The 20967-nt window shown below is 47.2% G+C and overlaps 1 protein-coding gene across 1 annotated transcript in view; it reads left to right on the forward strand.

Annotated features, from left to right (window-relative positions):
* The first annotated feature begins 2011 nt into the window (after positions 1–2011).
* Positions 2012–20967, forward strand: part of MUSK (muscle associated receptor tyrosine kinase) — a 743472-nt gene continuing 724516 nt past the window's right edge. The window contains exon 1 of the mRNA XM_085641353.1: positions 2012–2220. Coding sequence (XP_085497479.1) covers positions 2142–2220 — 79 coding nt within the window. The 5' untranslated portion in view covers positions 2012–2141. The remainder of the gene's footprint in view (positions 2221–20967) is intronic.

Raw genomic sequence — 20967 nt, forward strand, 5'->3', positions numbered from 1 at the left:
GATTGCCAGGCACAACCTTCCAAAGGGTCTGGCCCCAGTTCACCCTTCAGAAGCACAATCAGCAGCTCATTGTACTAGCAGAGTTTGCTAGGATGGGTGGGTGCTGCATGTTCAACCACTTGACAGTGCCTCTTCTGTTTCTCTTCTCTCTGCTGAGACAAATTTCCAGGTACACAATACTATACAATTCTCATGGTGAGCCCCTCTTGTCTGAATTTACGAATTGTCCCATGTTCTTCTTCTCTTCCTTATGCCTCCAGCTCTTAGCAAGACTCCTTTAAATCAGTTGCCTGGTTTACTGGGCTCCCAATTCTGTGCTAAATGTCGAATCTCAGGTGCCTAATCTAGTACTATAAGACTACAGACAAGTTGGGGGTACCTCACCTCCTGACATTGTGTGTGAGACTGTCGCCAAAACTATCTGCTCTGCCTCATAAATTCTTTTTTCTTTAGGTTTTATGTTGACTGGAGGTCGAGGTCAAGCAGATGTTTTTGTTCAACTGGTCGAAACTAGCAGATGGTCACTTACCTTAATGTTTCGCAAACTGTTGGCCATAGGTTTTTAAAATATTTAGAAGCATAATCAAAATTAGCAATTTTGCTGTTGCTTTTCTCCAAGAAAGTTTGGCGAAATCTGGATAGGGGTGATGTACTTGACACTGTGCTCAAGGTCATTCATTTACTATTGAACAAGGAAATAATGTGCCACCTTGATGTAGCATACTTAGAGGCAATCACATAAAGACCATAGTGAATATATAGTACTGTGTAGAAAGTAGTAAATAAATGCATTGAAAATAGTGGGGTATGGCCTCTCCTTCATGTGTCTGTAAAACTGACTTTTTGTCCTGAATTTTGTCCCTTTGTCCTGATTTTTTTGTCCTGAATTTTTTGTCCTGAATTTTGACCCTTTGTCCTGAAATTTTAACAGTCCTGTCCAGAATTTGCCTTCATGTCAGTTGGTCACTCTAATTGCTACACAGCGTGAGTGATACAGTATGTCCCTTTACTACACTTTTGACAGCTCCGTAATTTTATGGGATGGCGCTGTATGATGCGCCTGGGCTTGTGTTTTAGATATGTCACCCTTTTAGATAGGGGTGAAGCTATTAAAGGTGCAGTAGACACGTTGGTACCAAGGCCCAGGGGCCAGGGCTGCGAGGTGCCCTCTAAACTCCAATTATTGATCTTTTTACCCCGAAACAAAGGGTTATCGAGGCCTTTTTCTCTTGATTGCATGATGTCCCATGGCACGCTTGCTCCGGCACTTCCTTTAGAACTCCTGGGGAAGGCAAACATTGCAATAGGAATTGTCATTTGGCACTACCAGTGCTTTAAATGGGTTGGTACTGAGTACCAGCACTTTTTTATTTTGTGAGGGAGAGTACCTGCACTTCTCAAGAAAAACGTAATACTTTAAATTGGAGAATACTGGCACTTCTCAGAAACAACCAGGTATTCTGGTACAGAATACCTGCGCTTCTATTTTTCCATTTTAAGCACTGGGCACAACCAACGCGTAAACTCTCATGGTACAGAGCACCACGTGAATACTTGACAACGCGGTATCTGCAGCAAAGAAGGCCGGGCACAAAAGCTTTTCATCCAGGTTAGACCACGAAAATAACCTCAAACAAAAGCCTCCTTTGACAGCTGACAGGTGGTCTGTTCCAGTTTATGAACAGAAGAACAGTTCGAAAGTGGTAACTAAAACGGAAGGGGCGAGAGTAACTGAAATAACAGTCACACATGCGACAGGTGTCAGAAGGAGAAAGCTCCTGTTCCTACGTAAGCAACAGTGCGGGCTACAAGCTACAGTTGCGCAGTCGCCAGTGTAGAGTAGCCACATTGTGCTCCAAGCCGTCCTCCTCGTCTCCTCCACCAAATATCCTGCTGGGGTTTTCGTTCCCTTCTTTCATAAGCCCTGTGTTTTCATATCGACATCAGTGTATGCGGGCAGCTGCTCTTGTCTGTCACTGCGGCCAAGGCGGAGAATTCCTGAATATACTTAGACCCGGCAGGACCTGCAGCAGCCAGGGTCGGGAGCTGCGAGAACCGGGTTGCCAAGCCATGATTTTAAAATGAAACAGAGACGGAGTGTGGCCCCCTGGATCTAGGACACTCTTTTCGTGGGGTTCACCATGAGAGACCTTGCAAACATTCCAGTCCTCCAAATCCTTGCCCTGGCCGTGCTGTGCTCGGCGGAAAAACTTCCAAAAGGTGAGTGGTGCTGCACCTCTCTGGGGTGTGTGTGTGTGTGTGCTTCGGGAGTTAGATTTGTGGCAGCAAACTCGATCAGCCACGCTTTTTCAATACAGAAGATAAAATGACTGTGGACGTAACTGTGCATTATGACGTTTTCGTGAAAATGAACGTACGTTAATAACGTGCCTTTGCTTGTACTGTGTGGCGTTCGTAAGTGACTTCCATGGATTGATCGGTGCGTCTGATACCAATTGAGGAGTTTAATGGAAAACAACATGCATCGTTTTATTTGGCAATGACTTTCTCTGAAACATGTTTGTTTTTTGGCTATTATATACGTAAACTTCAACCTATTTGGGGCAGAAAATGCATTATTGTATTTTCGTTTTGATGAGATAGTTGTGTTTCAAGAAGCTCAGAAATTACTTGCTTTTGCGCTAAGTCGCTATGATTTTCACTAAAAGCGGCCCCTCTTTTAAGCTGAGGGAAAACACGAGCCCTTGTGTTTCAAGGACTCAATGTTCTCTGTGTTCGGGTGCTTCATTTTTTATATTTTTCTTCTGAGCCTCTCTTTGTTGATCAAAAACTGGCTTCAGCTGCGCTCACTGTGGGCAAACGGGGTCACCTGTCTGTGGAGCACGAAGTGGCAATAGAAAGTCATATCTCTTTGAGACTTACTGTTGTTTACTGGCAGCTCCAGAGAAGGCAAAGCTGTGGACTGACCATGAATTAGAGAAGTAAGAGTTAGTTACCACAAATTGTATTGTCAATGATAAAGGCACTGGGCAACCATGGCTCAGTATCCTCCCGAGGTAGGTCAGCTCAGAAGGTCCTGCACTTCCTTCATGTGTACAGATGTGTGAGATACATGTTTAGCATCTTATATAAGGACACTGGTATGGTCCTGCCTCGTTGGTGTCTTCTCTTGGGATGCACCCAGCACATGCCGTCATGGCTCTTTTATAGCCAATGACCAGGCAGCTTTGTGGTTTTAATGTGTACAGTTTTGTGACTCGTTGAAAGGTGGATCTAGGAAATTAAATAGTTTTTCCCTTTTCCAAATGTATACTTCAAATGTGTCCTGTAAGTGAGGTAGGTAAGATGGTTGAGAAAGATGAAGAAAGATCAGGTTATAGAACATCTGTTAACTTGTGGCAAGTGGTTGTATTTGTAAAAACCTGTTTTTGATGTTAGGCATCACCTGTGCATCACTTTAATTTGGAATGATATATACCTAATTGATGCTCTGTGGAAGACACATTGGAAGTGTATAAAATCATAATTTTTTTTTGTTCTAATTAAAACCAGTCAGAAAATTTAATAATGAATATATACAGCCCGAGTCAACCATGAACTAGTCAGTGATGAAATGCACACGTTTTTAAAAAAGATATGAAAAGAATTAGCTGAAAAGATATGAAAAACCAAAGGAGACTTTTGCTCAAACCAGTCTTTTTTGGCCGAGAGTGCACGCACATGCGCACAGGCATCCATTATTTGCTTTAGTAGCCAGTCCTCAGTGGCGTTGGGGAGATATGCCAAATTTGTGAAAATGTTAAAACAGCAGCTCTCTCAATTAAAGACAACAGCCCCCCTTCAGGAGCACAGACAGACTAGGCTATCGCTAGGACCAATATAACAAGTTCCCTGCTGACCATCCTGAGAGTTTTTATTGGTTTTAATGTTTATACTATCAATTTTATAGCTTGCTATTACAGTGGTGCTGTAATATGCACTTTGAATCCCTGCCTGTCCTTAACTTTTTATCGAGGTACGCTATTTACAATGGCTTTTTGTAGCTAAATAATAAAGATTTGACTTTGATATGAACCACAATTATGCAAGGAACATACTTATTTGTAGAAGTACAAATATTGTGAAAACAGAGTGCATTTTTCATTTTACAACTTAAACAAAGAAACCTGGTAGTGTCCATCCCATGCAGCAATATCAATACGAATTATTTCCATATTAATGTAAACTATCTATGTTGACACAACATCATCCGATGTTCGTGGGACAAATTACTAGCTTGAAAGTAGATTCCTGTAGGTAGGGGGCAAGCAATTTTCGAAATAAGTGATTTTCTTCAAATCGTGCGTGGAGTAAAATGCTACTTCAGTCACATCCCCAGGAAGTGTGTAATCTGCTTGGACATTAAATGCTTGACGCGGGGTTATATTTTCTTGTTAATTAAAATCTGGGCAGAATTGCAATTTATGGCTGTTAGGGACTACATTTTAAATCAAGTTGTATTTAAAAAAACATGCAGAAAACTGTTACTCATTTTGTAATGGAGACTTGCCAAATAACATACATCTGCAAACTGCTGAATAGATAACATAATATAATTACCTTTCTTTTTGTGGTACTTTCACATGAAAGCCTATTTCTGCCTAGGCAGTTAGGTGACTTTCCACCTATATGTGTCTTGTTTGATCCAGAGACACATAGAAGAGGAAATAGTGTATTCTTGTAATATACTAAAAAGTTGCCAGTGTCCGAACACTGTAGGCAATATATATCGTCTGCATTGCGGTTTATCTAGAGATTTGTGAGTATGTGTAACACTCACAGTAATCTATCCGCTGTTTACACAACTCGCCAACTCTCTCTTGTGTCAACACCCTTTGCTGTAATACTCATGGCTCACCGATTGCCTCTCCCCCAGGCTTCATGGGAACAATTAACTCAAATCAAGGACTACCTTAGTGACATCACAGGGATAGCACCCATCCCACATGCAGCCCACAGCAGCAGGGCTGTAACTAGGAATATATGATTGGGGGCATGGCCCCAAATGATGACCGCAAAATAAAAGTTCAGGTCCAGTAATGATTTTGGGCATAGAGCAGAGTAATAGTTGTCAAAAATGATGTGTCCTCAGGTTTCAATACACACAATGCATTTCCTATCATAGTTTTTATTATAAAACGAATCACCCTTAAAGATTCTTTTTAATAAGGAAAATGCTGCATTTTAGCACATATTGGTCAAATCTAGCTGTAATATATAAACAAATCTACAAGGGTGCAGTCAGCATCTTCGGGGATTCTCAATTCGCAGTTGGACGAATGGTTGTGCGCTTCTGAGGGACTACACTTTTCTTTATGTAACTTAAATTATAAATAGCTGCAATTTGCCAATATAAAAATGAGAAAAGAATAATTGAACAGGGTGCACTCCTAATTATAAGGGCCCACCTACTCCCCCATCACAAAATCTGGGTTTCTTTATTCTGGTGTCATCAAAAATCCAAACATAATACTGTTCTATGCATGGAATCTCCTGCTATATATGTTTCTGCCAAAAAAAAAATGATCTTTGCAAAGCCCTCTGCTGTTACTTGTAGCTATGTCCGCGCTATATCAAATATTCAAAATCAATATTTTTGTTACCATCTTCCTCTTAAAATATCACTGTCAAGGAGCTCTTTCTCACTCAAACGTTTATATTTAGGGCTCCAAACTGTTGTTAGGCAACCTATAGGCTGAACGTTTGGTCAGGGATCAGCAGGCCACCACACGCACAAGAGGTTTCTGTATATAGAGGCGATAGCTTTAGTTACACTGGATAGATTATGAGTAACAATTCTGTCAACCTGCCCAATAGCTACATGGTGCACTGTTAAATGTGCACAGTATGTAGGGCGGCCTCTATTGTAGGCACATTGGACATCCTCGAACATATCAGCAGGATATATTCCTCAGACTTATCAAAAGTGCGTAGGCTTTTGCATACACACAGCATACAGACCTGCCGACTGTGCCTATTATCAAGTCGGGCCTCTGCTAAAGTACCCAATTTCTCCAAATCATTAAACCACTAAGGACCTTATTCTAAGTTCCCCATTGCCTCTGCAGGGAGATAACAGTAAAGGAATTTACAATACAGACCGGTTTCTCCCCTGAGTTTTCCCCTTGGAATGGTGAATAACATGCGGGCCCAGTAATACCGGATCCAATTCTGCAAGTTTTTCTCCCCCTTAAAAGGAAAACAAAACGGCCCACATCTGCAGACTTTTTCTACCAGCAGGTGGTAAATGTTACTGGCCCTTTCTTTTGCCCCATGGGGGTTCTGGAGGGGGGCAGGGCATACGGGAAGGCACAGTTCATTTAACTTTAGCTGCAGGGAGGTTTTTCTGCTACCCCATATTAAAGTATGAGAGCTAGAGGGGGACAGGCACAACAGCTGCCTACAGCTACCCAAACACCAAACCCAGACTCATCTGAGCCAGGAGTTTTGAGAACTCGTTAATTCCGGGTCTGTAGACACTGAAAACTTGTAGATAAGAATGAGTTTCTAAGTGTCTCTGTATCATTTGTGTTATCGCGCAACATTTCTGGCTTTTTAGTCAACAGTACTTGGTAGGCTAAGACTAGACATTTTTTTTTATAAACACACCCCCCCACAAAACATAGAAAACAAAGTCCTGTTGTCTACACCCTTATCATACGCCCACTTTCACTCCAATCCTGATCATCTTGTAATAGGAAGCAAACATTGTTTATCTACATTCTGGCGCCACAAGGCAGCTGAAGCACTAAAGAAAAGGTGTCAGTGTCCCAGGGTCACTCCTCAGATCACTGCTGGGGGGATGTGGCAGTAGACAATCTGCTTTCACACATAATAAAGGATACTCAGAGGGGCATATCTTTATGGGGATATGGGCAGCCACCCCCTAATAAATGCATTCTTAGTTTGAAAGGTAGGTTAGGGGTTCTGCATCATTTTGGACAATGTCTTTGTTGGGTTTTCCCCTCAGATCAGCATAACTCCAGGGACAGCAGGCTGTCACCTTAAACCTCTGAAATGTTCCATCAGACCAACCATCACTCTCGCCACCCGGCAGGGAATATGAATGTAGTTATTAACGTGCACTAAGGCCTGATGACTCTGTTAGAGTTGATGCAGGAAAAATGTCTACATTTAAAACCATGCTTATTACCTTTCTTCCCTAATACTTCACTTGTTTTTTGTTACTCTGATGATTATAACAAAGGCAGAGAGGAGAGGTGACTAGGACCACCACTCGATTCCCCCACTGCCATCTCGTAGCACAGAGGTGCTATTCTTTAAAACCAAACCACAATGTCACTAGGATATTTCGATAAAAGTAATTCAAAAGATGCTGACACTGCAACAGGTCTACTATTTTTCTTTTTTTGTTTTGCTTGGCAAAGAACAGGTGACATCTCCAACCACTGATATTACCTCTGTTCTCAGTGTTTCTAGCTCAGTCTTTCAGATGAAGGGCTGGAAGGTAATACCATCTCCCTTTCAGCTCTTCCCTATTTGAGTCTCTTATGGTATAGTAGGTTCATGGCAAGACCCGGGACTTCTTTTCTCCCTCTTACCCAACATTTCAACTTCTCCTTCACCTTATCTAACCTACAAATCATATTCCTTCCATTCCTTACTCTACACTGCTATATTATCAGCACTATTATCGTGTGTAGCACCAAATATCCACCATCCTGTTATCATCTGGTTGCCCACTGAATGGGTCTATAGAGTTCACACCATGGCTACCTGCATCCATTGCACACCTGTGGGTGGCTCCTCAGTCTATCCTGGGTAGATTCTAAAGGGATTCACTCTGGCAACTGGTATTTGATGCTTGAGTATGAGTTGCTTGCGTGGTGCGCCTGGGTGAGATCTATAAAATATTTGCCCTTTTAGGCACGTACTGAAACCTGTGTGACGCTGTTCATTGGGTATGATAACAGACTACACATGACTTCTAGGAGCTGGACATTTGGGCTATATTGTTGTGTTGTGAATTGCCAAATTTGTTTGCCTCCTTTGTTTGCCTACATGTCTAATCATGACCTAGTAGCATGTAACCAAAGCATTCAGTGGTGGACTCTTCAGATAATGTACCGTGGCTGCAAATACAGAGCAAAAGCTCTGACTGTGTGCTAGTTAGCATTTACCATCCATGTGTACCTCCAGTGCATTCCTGTAGATTACTTGTTTGGTGCCCAGGGGTAGACCAAATAAATCACCATGGTTGTTGGTATGATGTTCCGCTCTCACGTCTGAAAGGACTCTTCAAGTAAATTGTCATGCTGCCTGTACCATGTGTATGCTTGGGGTCGCCCCATAGTGCTTAAGGATAGACTTGAATAAGCACTTACTATGACAATATGTAAACTTGGGGCTTCCTCTGTTTCCTTCTATGTCACTCCTAAGTTGACTTTTCATGCCATTTCCTTTAATTTCCTGTATCCAGTACATACCATTTAGGTTGCCCTCTGTTGCTTTTAGGTAGAGTAGAAAATTAATTTATTATGTCAGTATAGTAATCCACTGCATTGCTTTGGGTTTCTCCTCTGGTGCTGAAACCCAACCATGAACTGTAACCATTGGTCTGACTAGGATGGTAGCAAAGTCTACATGTGCTTCTGTGTTTGACACTAGTTTGTTCCACTTCATGCATAAGCGCAACAACATGAGGAATGCTTTCAATGACCCATCACACACAGCACCAAATCACTTCCAAGGCCACACTCAACTAAAACACGATCAAACAGCTAAAACTATAAATTAACGTAAACCACATGCATACCATCTCTCAGTTGTCTCTGCTCCACTACGCAACGAGTGCTCTTAATCCGATTTAGGTTTCAGCGCCTAATTTGGTGAGTCATGCACAAAACTGTAGAACTTCCCAGGTAGGAGACACTGCAATTCAACAAGCTTCTAACCAAGCACTCCCAATCATGCAGCGTCCTGCCTGTCCGCCAATCTGCTTTGGTGACTAATCAATGGTGTGAAGCACCATATAAAAGCAATTACAAGACAGTTACAAAATATATATGTAGTGGTTGAGATACTCCAACTGTCATTACATTGGTCTCTAGAGAGGGGCCAAACCTGGTTGTGTGCTGAGTTGCTGCTGCTTTTTGAGCTACTTATGGTCTTTGCCATTGTTTGGCTCCTAGCACCTCTAAGGCTACTGAATCTGTGGTGTTGGAAGTGCTCTCCCTTGAAGTCGGAGATGATGGCAAGGTGAAACTTGGGAAAAATGAATTTGTAGGAGACACTGGTAGTACCTGTGAGAAAGAAGGACTGGTGCAGCCTCAGGTGTAGACGCACTGCCAGCAGCATATGGAGGAATGGGCAATTCCTGATATGGTTACTGGATACAGCTTTTAGTCGGATCAGTGCAGACCTGTCCAGCTCGGCGGGCTGAAGGTGGGAGCAAACCAGGAGTTTTCTGAAGCTTTTTTGACAGCAGTATACACCATGTACAATGACATAATGTGGACAAAATAATTCCAAGTAAGAAGAAAAAGTCCCCTTTTCTCAAACTCTTGCAGGAAGAGAGGGATGGGAAGTGATGGTATCAGTAAGACAACTATCAGTGTGATCTGCAGAGGGACAGACACTCACTTAAAAAAGCTGCACAAAGTTGAAAACACGTTCATCTATGACTGCTTAGGCACAAGTTGAGTGTGCTGACACTAAAATGAAAGGTATGGCTGCCACAATGAAAGACGTGCGAGCGAAACACAGCAAACGGAGGGGCAGGTGGACAAGTTATATGAAGACATGGCATGTAGGCTAAGTTTGAGGTAGGTAACTGGGGTATTGTCAGTGGAAGAAAGGATTGAGGAACTGGAAAATCAGACACCGATCCAGAATTAGGGTTTTCAGATACTAGGCTGGTGGGTTTTTGATTGAAAAGATGGAAGCATCTTTCGGAGTACCATCCCACTCTGAGTAGTCTGGTAGTACTCTGATTGCGTGCATGTATAGACTTTTGTCTCAGCGAGAGGGCTCCCTAGAAAAAGTGGGAGCAGTACTGAGATGGTGTTCCATTGTGACCTGGACGTTTATGACCTTATTTTTAAAAGGGTGGCTCGGACAAATGCAAGTTGAACGTAGGAGGATCCTCATTTTCCCATTTATCAGTTTGAAGATGCATGCCAATAAAAAGGCTGTTGCACTAGAACTGCTTGCTTTGTAGTCACATCCTCCTTAATTTATCTGGCAAGGCTAAAATTCGTGAACAAGGGCAGACAGCATCAATAAAGCTACTGGAGGGGTGAACTCTGACTGCTATTTTGTAGTAGTGATCCCCCTATTGAGTTAGGTAATACCAGTTGATTGTCCTTCTAGGTATATGGGGCTGTTCTGGGGCAGCGGTAGATGTGCAGCACTGGTATATTGGTGATATTTTGATGTGGTTTCTCCCTCCATTTACACCTCCTGCATTCATGCAAGACCCAGAATTGTATTATTTCTTCATGCCTTTCCCCCCCTTCACTTGGATTTTATGTTTCCCTCTTCCCACCCTTTCTTTCCTCTTGTTCCTGTTCCAACATTTCTTAGTATGCTCTCTTGGTCATGGAGTAGCCACGTGGGACACTGTGTAATTGCACACCTGCTTCAGTGCTGAGTTTATTCAAAACAGCAGAACTGATGTGTCAGGTTATATGAGATCTATATCTGGGAAACATTGGGGTGATTATTGCATATTGCCCTGTTCCAGTCTAAATTCAAATAAATATGACCTGATACTGAAACTCCTTTCTGTAGTTCTCCACCTCTCCATGGATCTGGCTTTACACTGTATGAATTCATATCATAAATAAGAGACCTCGATAATCCAAATACTCAAATCTATGCAAAAGGTGCATTAACCCACCAAACGATATTGCAGGTACTGTAGGCTGTGACCGGTATGTTTCTCACAAGTTAAAGCAGCAGACTCTCTCTCTCTTATACTTCTTCATTTGTACAAGTGTGTGTAAAGTTAATGTGACAGTTTCCATGAAATTTGTTCAAGGCATTGATTTACTGGAAGCATATCTGAGTTTCTTTTTACGCAACACAGTGACATCATTAGACAGATGTGAGGGGCTTGCAAAATATATATTTTGATTTCATTATTTCTTCCTACCTCTGATGGCACTTCCACTACCACCCCTCAAAAATATTCCTTTCACGCTAAAACCAGTGCCTCGTCTAAATAGGGCACTGTTAGGTTTAATCTTAGATTAACATTTTACCTTTCTGTGTTCATCAGCCTTTCTCTCAGGCTGGCCGAAGATTGCTACAAGAACAGGCTGTGGCCGCAACTTTACTCCGACTCCCATAATATACTGCTGCCATGCCAGCGTCAAGCAAAAGAAAATAATAAGGCAAACCAACCAACACCGCTTCACAGTGTGCACACTTTGCTTCTGCCCTCTCCAGTGCAATTTTGAGGGAGGCGGTGACTGTGAACTTGATGTAACTAGCACGGAACCCAGCTGAACAAATCTCCTCTGCTACTGTGGTACCGCCCTACCCTTATTGACTGATTGAAGGCGGTGCGCTATAGTGTCTAGAACACACCAGTAATAGGTACCATGGAGAGAGGACACACTCGGAAATGAATCAAGCTATGCCAACCCCCAGAGTAAAATTTAAACTGTAAGCATGCCAGAAAAGGCTGGGTAATACATAAGGACACATATTTAAACTCATGTAAAGGTTCATTTAGCAATATACTGGCCTCAGATTTAGGGGGCCAGGCACACCTATAGGAGGGCTGGTCCCTGCTGGGCCCCCTTGTGGCTACTGCCCTGCCCAGCAACATCCTATTGCTACTGAGTGGTGTGAGTGAAAAACCGGACCCCAACATTTGGACACCGTGAAATTTACTGCAATCAGTTTGCTGGATCGAAGACAGTGTTAAACCTCAATGTCATGAGGTAGTGTGTGACTGTGTTAAGGCACCTCCCCAAACATCAATAGCAGAGTAAGATGAGTTATTTAAATAATAGCTACCACTCAATAATTGAGTTCTAGATCAATAGAAATGTAAAGGGTTTTATACAAAAATTCCAAATATGTTGTACAAAGTCAATGCTATAAAATATCTCACATACAAAGTTACACAAAGCATTTTAAAAAAAAAATCTGAAAATATTCTACGTCTTAAAATCAGAAGAAACTCAGGCAGCACAGGAAAGCTCAGGAAAATTAGCGTTTCACCGCTAAAATCAAGGGTTTCTTAAACACAAATATTGCATAGTAAATTAGGAGAGTTGCAAAATCATTGTGGTATGAGCAATAGTATAATTTCTTTAGCAAATCAGAACACAAGAATAATATACGTCACTATCTAAACACAAACACCATCCCATTTATAAAAAACATATTCAACAACCTCTATGCTAATGTCATCCGAAGATGTTCAAACAGATATGAAACATTTAGACAGTAAGACTTTCTTCTAGACAGTGGAACCGATGAAAGAATCAAATGAGATACTTTTTGGAATCTTACATTCACACCAATTACAAATCCAGCACTAACAAGACACCTACTGCAGTGGAAATAAACCATTATGTCATCATCTTTGTGTTCTGCGAAGCATGTGGGAAAAGGATGTGTGCAGGGGGAAGCAGGAGTGAGTAACAGAAATGTAATACATCTTGTTCAAAATGGAGATCTATACTGACATGTGCCCTAACTAAAACCCATAACTTCTGTTAGAGTCGGGGATCTCTGGTTGGCGCAAGGTTGCCCTTGTGTCAAGCAGGAACCCTCTCCTCCACGTCAGGGCGCAGGATAACCCCTCGCGAATGACCCTTGCTCACCCTCTAGGTGCGTGGCGTGAGCAGCCAAGGCGATTCCTCAGGCGTTGTTGGTTAAGCACTTACAATCGTACACACAGTAAATACATCAATCCCCCCAGAAACGGACACCAGACTTGGATATATATAAAAATACGATTCTTTATGTAAAAATAAGGTATATATATCTCAGCAGACTTATCACAAGACCAATAACGTTTTCGCTATGCCACCAGGTTATACAGCAGGCAAATGTTCTTGGTTCGTCGTTTCAAATGGATAGTTCGTAGGTTCTTTACTTGTAGTTCCAGTACTCACAGAGATCGGTTCCTGCGAACGGGGAAATAAGGCGTTGCGGGCCCCGAGCCCGATACTGGAACTTCTTTCGTGATGTGGAGAGTCGGCACAGGTCGGTGCGACTCTCAGCTTGGGACGTGTTCTTGGGTCCTCAATCAGCAGGTGTGGGCAAGTAGGCAGGCGCGGCCCGCGACCCTTTAGCACGGCGGTGCAGGAGGGTCTCCACAGCGGGGGCGGCGCGGCCTGAGATGTCCGGGGATAGCGAAGCGGGGTCGCAGGGCACGGTTAGTGCAGCTGGGTGACCCGGCGTAGATCACAGTCGTCGGACGGCTTCCGGCAGGAGGGGTGATAGCGCGTTCAGCGCACTCCAATGGCAGGCGGTGACAGGGATGCAGGCGGCCTGGCCCGGGGACAGAGAGCGGCTCGGGACGGAGCGGGGCTCTCACGGGTTTGAGGCAGGCGAGCTTCTGGGTGTCACGGCCCTAGGAGGGGCGATGAGGGGCGCAGTCTCTTTTCCAGCGGGATGCACACACGGCTCGAATTGGAGGACGAGCAAGAAGCACAGAGAACCCACTGTTCCTGGGGTTCAGTTCAGGGGGCAAGCTCAGATCAAGCCCTTGGAGAATGTTCGAGCACAAAGTAGCAAAGTCTTTTCAGTAAGTCTCTTCCTCTCCTCTCTCAGCAAGGCAAGCAGCAGGCCAGCTCCTCCGGCGTCTTCTTCTCCTTCTAGTCGGGCAGAGGTTCTTTGTGGTAAACAGGATTCTGATTTCTTAGGAGCCAGGCTCCTACTTTTATACACCAATTCTTTTGTTCTTTAGCGCCAGGGGGCCTAGGCCTGGCTCAGTCCAGTTCTGGAGCACTTTGTTATGGTGACTCTGCTCTTTCCTTTCAGCAGCAGGGCAGAGACATCAGCCGCCCCACAGGGGGTGGCGCCGGCTTTGTGGTGGCAGAGCACAGGTCTATTCAAGAGTCAAGGTGTACTCCTCCCACCCATCCAGGTGTAATCTCTCTACCCACCACCTGGCAGCCAACCTGTCTCTGGGGATTCCCCAACCCTGCTCTTTACTGTTGCTGGGCAGAACACACACACATAGCAGAGGCGGACTGAGATGGTCAGGTCAGTAAATACTAACTTTCTAAAAGTAGTATTTACAAACCCAGGATATTAAAATAAACTTGACTACAAGAAGTATTTTATCATCCTGAGTTCAGGCATACTAAACTTGACACTTCTACCATGCTCTCTGAGTCCACTGGGGTCACAGCGTTGGCGTGATCCCGGCAGCCCATTCTGGCCTATGGAGAGCAGGTAGCCTTCAATAGTGAAAAACGACAAGGGCTGTAATTCACTACTAAGACATGCCACCCACATCAGGGCATGTCCTACCTTATGCCTACAATGCACCCTGCCCTTGGGCCTACCAGAGGGGTGGCTGATATGTAGGTAAGGGAAGGTTTAGGGACTGGCAAGTGGGGGCACTTGCGCAGTCAGCGCGACGGTCCCGGACCGCGCACAGGGTCTGCGGTGGCAGACCCTAGACACATTTTACAAGGCCGCTTCCGTGGGTGGCGCAACCAGCGCTGCAAGCCCACCAGCAGCATTGGCAGTCACAAGCCCTGGCACCCCTGGTGCACTTTACTGGGGACTGACAGTGAATCCAATAAACCAATCATGGACATCAATTACAGGTACACTTTACTTAGGGAGCACTTGCACTGCGGCACGGATTAGCCGTGGCGCAGTGCCCTGAGCGGACAACACCAGCAAAACAATCGAGGCACACCATCAAAAAGTGGAAGGGAAACTCACGCCAAGGTGCCAGGTCTAACACGTGTCCCCTCCAGCTGAAATGTGGGGAGAACTACCCTTGCCCAGGGGGTTCCTCGTCACTAAGGCGGAAATACCTGGACAGACCGTCAGCGTTGGCGTGATCTGTACCAGGACGGTGTTCCACCGTAAAGTCCATACCCTGTAGGGAGATGGACCACCTCAACAGCTTCGGGTTTTCACCCCTCATTTGCATCAACCATCTGAGGGGCCTGTGGTCCGTCTGAACCCGGAAGTGAGACCCAAACAAGTAGGGTCTTAGCTTCTTCAGCGCCCAGACCACAGCAAATGCTTCTCGCTCAATTGCACTCCACCTACTTTCCCGTGGAAGTAACCTCCTACTGATGAAGGCTACGGGTTGGTCCCAGCCCTCCTCAGTCATCTGTGAAAGAACAGCCCCTACACCATGCTCTGAAGCGTCTGTCTGCACTAGGAATTCCTTGGAGAAGTCAGGGGCCAAGAGCACGGGCGCCGTGCACATGGCAGTCTTCAGGGTGTCGAAAGCTTTCTGACAGGTGTCAGTCCAAATCACGTTCCTGGGCTGCTTCTTCGAAGTCAGCTCTGTCAAGGGGGCAACGATCGTTCCATAGCCCTTGACAAACCTCCTGTAGTACCCAGTGAGCCCCAGGAAGGCCCTCACTGCGGTCTGCGTCTTGGGGGGTTCCCAAGCCAGGATGGTCTCAATTTTGGGTTGCAAGGGTGCCACCTTGCCACTCCCCACTTGGTGTCCCAAGTACACCACGGAACCCTGCCCGATCTGGCACTTGCTTGCCTTGATCGTGAGGCCTGCTCGGCGCAGCGCCATCAACACTTCCCAGAGGTGGCGCAGGTGTTCAGGCCAGGTGGCACTGAACACTGCGATGTCATCCAGGTAGGCGGCACTGAACGCATCCAGCCCAACCAGTACCTGGTTGACCAACCTCTGAAAGGTGGCAGGGGCATTCTTCATCCCAAATGGCATGACTCGGAACTGGAAGTGCCCATCTGGTGTAGAGAATGCTGACCTCTCTTTAGCCCCATCGGTCAAGGCGATCTGCCAGTACCCAGACGTTAAATCAAACGTACTGAGGAACCGGGCAGCTCCCAGCCGATCAATGAGCTCGTCAGCTCTGGGGATGGGGTGCGCGTCAGTCTTCGTGACTGAATTGAGTCCTCTGTAGTCCACACAGAACCGGAGTTCAGGTGTGGCTCCCGGCGCAGCAGCCTTTGGGACCAAGACCACGGGGCTGGACCAAGGACTGCTGGAGGACTCAACCACCCCTAGCGCAAGCATTTTGGAGACCTCCTCCTTGATGCAAGCTCTGACCCTGTCAGTTACCCTGTAAGCCTTGTGCTTCACAGGTAAGCTGTCTCCTGTGTCCACATCATGGACGCACCAATCTGTGACACCAGGAACCAGGGAGAATCGGTCGGAAAACTGTCCCAGCAAGTGGCGGCAATCCTCCTGTTGTTCGGGCGTCAGGGTGGGTGAGAGGTTAACTCCATCCACTGACCCATCTTTCTCAGAGGCCACTAAGAGGTCAGGAAGAGGCTCGGTCTCCTCTTCCATTCCATCATCAGTGGCCAGCAGCATGCCCACTTCGGTCCTCTCTAAGTGGGGCTTAAGGCGGTTAACATGTAGGACCCTCAAAGGGTTCCTGGGAGTCTGCATGTCCACCAAGTAGGTGATAGGACTTTTGCGCTCCACAACCTCAAATGGACCTGTCCACTTATCCTGAAGTGCACACGGCTCCACTGGGGCCAAGACCCACACCTTTTGTCCAGGTTGAAGCTCTACCAGAGTGGCATTCCGGTCGTACCACCGCTTCATCTCCTCCTGGCTGGCTTCCAGATTTGCCTCAGCAAGTTGCCTGAAACGCCGAGTCTGGTTTCGGAAGGCCAGCATGTAACTATATACATTCTGGGGAGGTTTCCTGGGAGATTGCTCCCAGCCTTCCTTTACCAAACTCAGAGGTCCTCTTACCGGGTGACCATACAGGAGCTCAAAGGGGCTGAATCCTAGAGACTTCTGTGGCACCTCCCGGTAAGCGAAGAGTAGGCATGGCAAGAGGACGTCCCACTTACGCCTCATTGGACCGTCCAGGCCCATGATCATGCCTTTGAGGGTTCGGTTGAATCTCTCAACCAACCCGTTTCCTTGGGGGTGGTAAGGAGTGGTGAACTTGTACGTTACCCCACACTCCTTCCACAGGGATTTCATATATGTGGATATGAAATTGGTCCCCCTGTCGCTCACCACCTCTAGAGGGAATCCCACTCGGGAGAAAATTCCCATCAGTGCCCGTCCCACCACGGGGGCCGTCACTGTCCTCAGAGGGATGGCTTCAGGGTACCGGGTGGCATGGTCCACCAAGACCAGGATGAACCTGTTGCCCAGGGCTGTCTTGGGATCCAGAGGCCCCACAATATCAATACCCACTCGTTGGAATGGCGTACCGACCACAGGGAAAGGTTGCAGAGGAGCCTTGTGCTTCCCTCCGCTCTTACCACTTGCCTGGCAAGTCTGACAGGTTCTGCAGTAGGAATCGGAATTCTTATGCATTTGGGGCCAGTAAAAGTGGGTGACAAGCCTGTCATAGGTCTTGTCCATCCCCAAATGTCCCGCTAACGGCACATCATGAGCCAGCCCCAGTAGGAAGGTTCTGAACTTCTGGGGTACCACCAGCACACGGGCTGACCCAGGTTCAGCAGCCTTAGGCTCGGAATACAGGAGGTCACTCTCCCAGTATACGTAGTGTGTTTTGGCCTGAACACCATTGGCCTGGTCTGCAGCCTGTTGCCGCATACCCACGAGAGAAGGGCATTCTTTCTGCTCCCTGCAGAATTCCTCCCTGGAGGGACCTCCTTCTTGCTGCCAATGGGTCAGCTCAGGCAGATCTCCCAGTTCGGCAATCTGTTCCCCGGTAGGCTCCAGAGTATCCCCCTCAGGGTCTACTTCCTCCTGGGCCGTGGGAACTTCGGGGGCCGGTTTCCCGCGCCTCCTGCGCCTTCTCCCTAAGGCCGGTTCCTGGACCTCTCCCTCAGGCTCCAGGACCCTCTCAACACCCCTACTGGCTGCCATGGACCGGGTGGTCACGCACGCCCAGTCGGGTAGACCCACCATCCTCAGATGCGTGGTCTTCTCCACCTTTTCCCAAGGGGAACTCTCCAGGTCGTTCCCTAGCAGACAATCTACAGGCATGTCAGTTCTCACAGCGACTTGTAGAGTACCAGAGACCTCCCCCCACTCAAAGGGAACTTGAGCCATTGGACAACGACTCTCTACGTTGTCAGCATTGACAACCCTACAGTAGGCATTGGGTACAATCTGCTCTTGAGACACCAGGTGTTGCCTCACCGAGGTCACGCTGGCTCCTGTATCTCTAAGAGCCTCCACCTTCTTTCCATTGATGGTCACCACCTGCCCATATTTCTTAGTGTTAGAGGGCAGGTAGGTTACAGGGACCATCTCACTGTCTCCTAGCGAGACTAGGGTCATCTGCCCGGGACCCCCACCCTCCTGGACTGCTACTTCCTCCCCAAAGTTAACACTAGCTACTTGCCGGGGTGGAGCACCAGTGGGTGCGGTCTTACCAAACAGGCGACACTTAGGATCAGAGGCAATGTGACCCGGATCGCCACACTTATAACAATTGAAGGGCCCCTTTGGAACAGGTCTACCTGTCGGGGCCCCGTTCTGCTGCGGGGTTGGGGGAGGCTGAGAACCCTTCTGCTGGTTCCCTTGGGAATTACTTTGGGGGCCTTTTTGGAACCCCTTCTGTTTACCCTTGTCCCCCCCACTCTTCTGCTGGGGACCCTGCCCACCTTTGGCGGAGTCTCCCACTTGACCCTTGTGGACCCTGGTGCTGAGCCAGCGGTCCGCCTCCTCAGCAAGCTTCCTCGGGTTGGACAGCTTGCTATCAATCAGGTGCTGGCGTAGCTCAGGAAAACATTGACTGGACAAGTGCTCCCATGCAATTAAATCAAGCAGCCCTTGATAATCATTCACTTTGCTACCCTTCACCCAACCATCCAGCGCTCTGCAGAAAAAGGTCACATATTCCACATACGTACTCTCAGGGATCTTCTTGGTCTCCCTGAACCTCTGTCGATATAGCTCCGGAGTTAACCCATACCTGGTCATTAAAGCTTCCTTCATATGGGGGTATGAGGTTTGGACTTCTAAGGGCAAATCTAACAGTGTGTCCCGCCCTTCAGCAAGGAACCTTCCCCACAACCCCGCTCCCCAGTCTTTCTCAGGGACCCGGTGTGAGGACATGGCCACCTCGTAGGCCCTAAACCACTGCCCTATGTCATCCTTTCTGAAATACTCCTTTACTACATCTTTGGGGATGTACACCTTGGACTCTACCTGCGCTGGTGGAGTGCTGCCACCAGAAGGAGCGGTGTCCAAACTTTTCGCCTTCAGCTCCAACTCCTTCAATCTGATATCATGATCCATTTGGCGTTGTTGTGCCTCCAGGGCCAACTTCTGCTTTTCCATTTCCATCTGTCCTGCCAACTTTGCCATCTCCATTGCATGCGCCCTGTCTGCTGCCCTGTCTGCCAGCTCCTCTGGCGACCGGACTCTGCTGGGCTCCTCAAGGTTGTCGGGTGGAACGATGTCCCCCGCATTCCGTAGGTCTCGTGACTCCTTCCAGGCTCTCAACGCCCTGGTGTACTGGGTCTTCCTCTTGCATCCAGCATGGGGGACTCTGAATTGTACACTGTAGCCTTTCAATTGCTCCATCGTGTAGCCTTCCAGTCTCTCCCAATCCACCTCATCGATTCCAGAAATCACAGAGAGTGCTCTCCCAGCGGAGTGTGAGCCAGGCATGGTTGCAGTAATGGCAGATGACTCAACAAAGTTCAGAAAATGAAAACCTGTGGCTGCGTTACTTGGTCTGCTCTCACTATCTGGTGATTAACAATTCACTGTATGCAAATTACAAGTGCAAATCCGAAATCCCACCGCTGCCACCAATGTTAGAGTCGGGGATCTCTGGTTGGCGCAAGGTTGCCCTTGTGTCAAGCAGGAACCCTCTCCTCCACGTCAGGGCGCAGGATAACCCCTCGCGAATGACCCTTGCTCACCCTCTAGGTGCGTGGCGTGAGCAGCCAAGGCGATTCCTCAGGCGTTGTTGGTTAAGCACTTACAATCGTACACACAGTAAATACATCAATCCCCCCAGAAACGGACACCAGACTTGGATATATATAAAAATACGATTCTTTATGTAAAAATAAGGTATATATATCTCAGCAGACTTATCACAAGACCAATAACGTTTTCGCTATGCCACCAGGTTATACAGCAGGCAAATGTTCTTGGTTCGTCGTTTCAAATGGATAGTTCGTAGGTTCTTTACTTGTAGTTCCAGTACTCACAGAGATCGGTTCCTGCGAACGGGGAAATAAGGCGTTGCGGGCCCCGAGCCCGATACTGGAACTTCTTTCGTGATGTGGAGAGTCGGCACAGGTCGGTGCGACTCTCAGCTTGGGACGTGTTCTTGGGTCCTCAATCAGCAGGTGTGGGCAAGTAGGCAGGCGCGGCCCGCGACCCTTTAGCACGGCGGTGCAGGAGGGTCTCCACAGCGGGGGCGGCGCGGCCTGAGATGTCCGGGGATAGCGAAGCGGGGTCGCAGGGCACGGTTAGTGCAGCTGGGTGACCCGGCGTAGATCACAGTCGTCGGACGGCTTCCGGCAGGAGGGGTGATAGCGCGTTCAGCGCACTCCAATGGCAGGCGGTGACAGGGATGCAGGCGGCCTGGCCCGGGGACAGAGAGCGGCTCGGGACGGAGCGGGGCTCTCACGGGTTTGAGGCAGGCGAGCTTCTGGGTGTCACGGCCCTAGGAGGGGCGATGAGGGGCGCAGTCTCTTTTCCAGCGGGATGCACACACGGCTCGAATTGGAGGACGAGCAAGAAGCACAGAGAACCCACTGTTCCTGGGGTTCAGTTCAGGGGGCAAGCTCAGATCAAGCCCTTGGAGAATGTTCGAGCACAAAGTAGCAAAGTCTTTTCAGTAAGTCTCTTCCTCTCCTCTCTCAGCAAGGCAAGCAGCAGGCCACCTCCTCCGGCGTCTT

Source organism: Triturus cristatus, chromosome 2_2, assembly GCF_964204655.1.
Source record: "Triturus cristatus chromosome 2_2, aTriCri1.1, whole genome shotgun sequence".
NCBI lineage: Eukaryota > Metazoa > Chordata > Amphibia > Caudata > Salamandridae > Triturus > Triturus cristatus.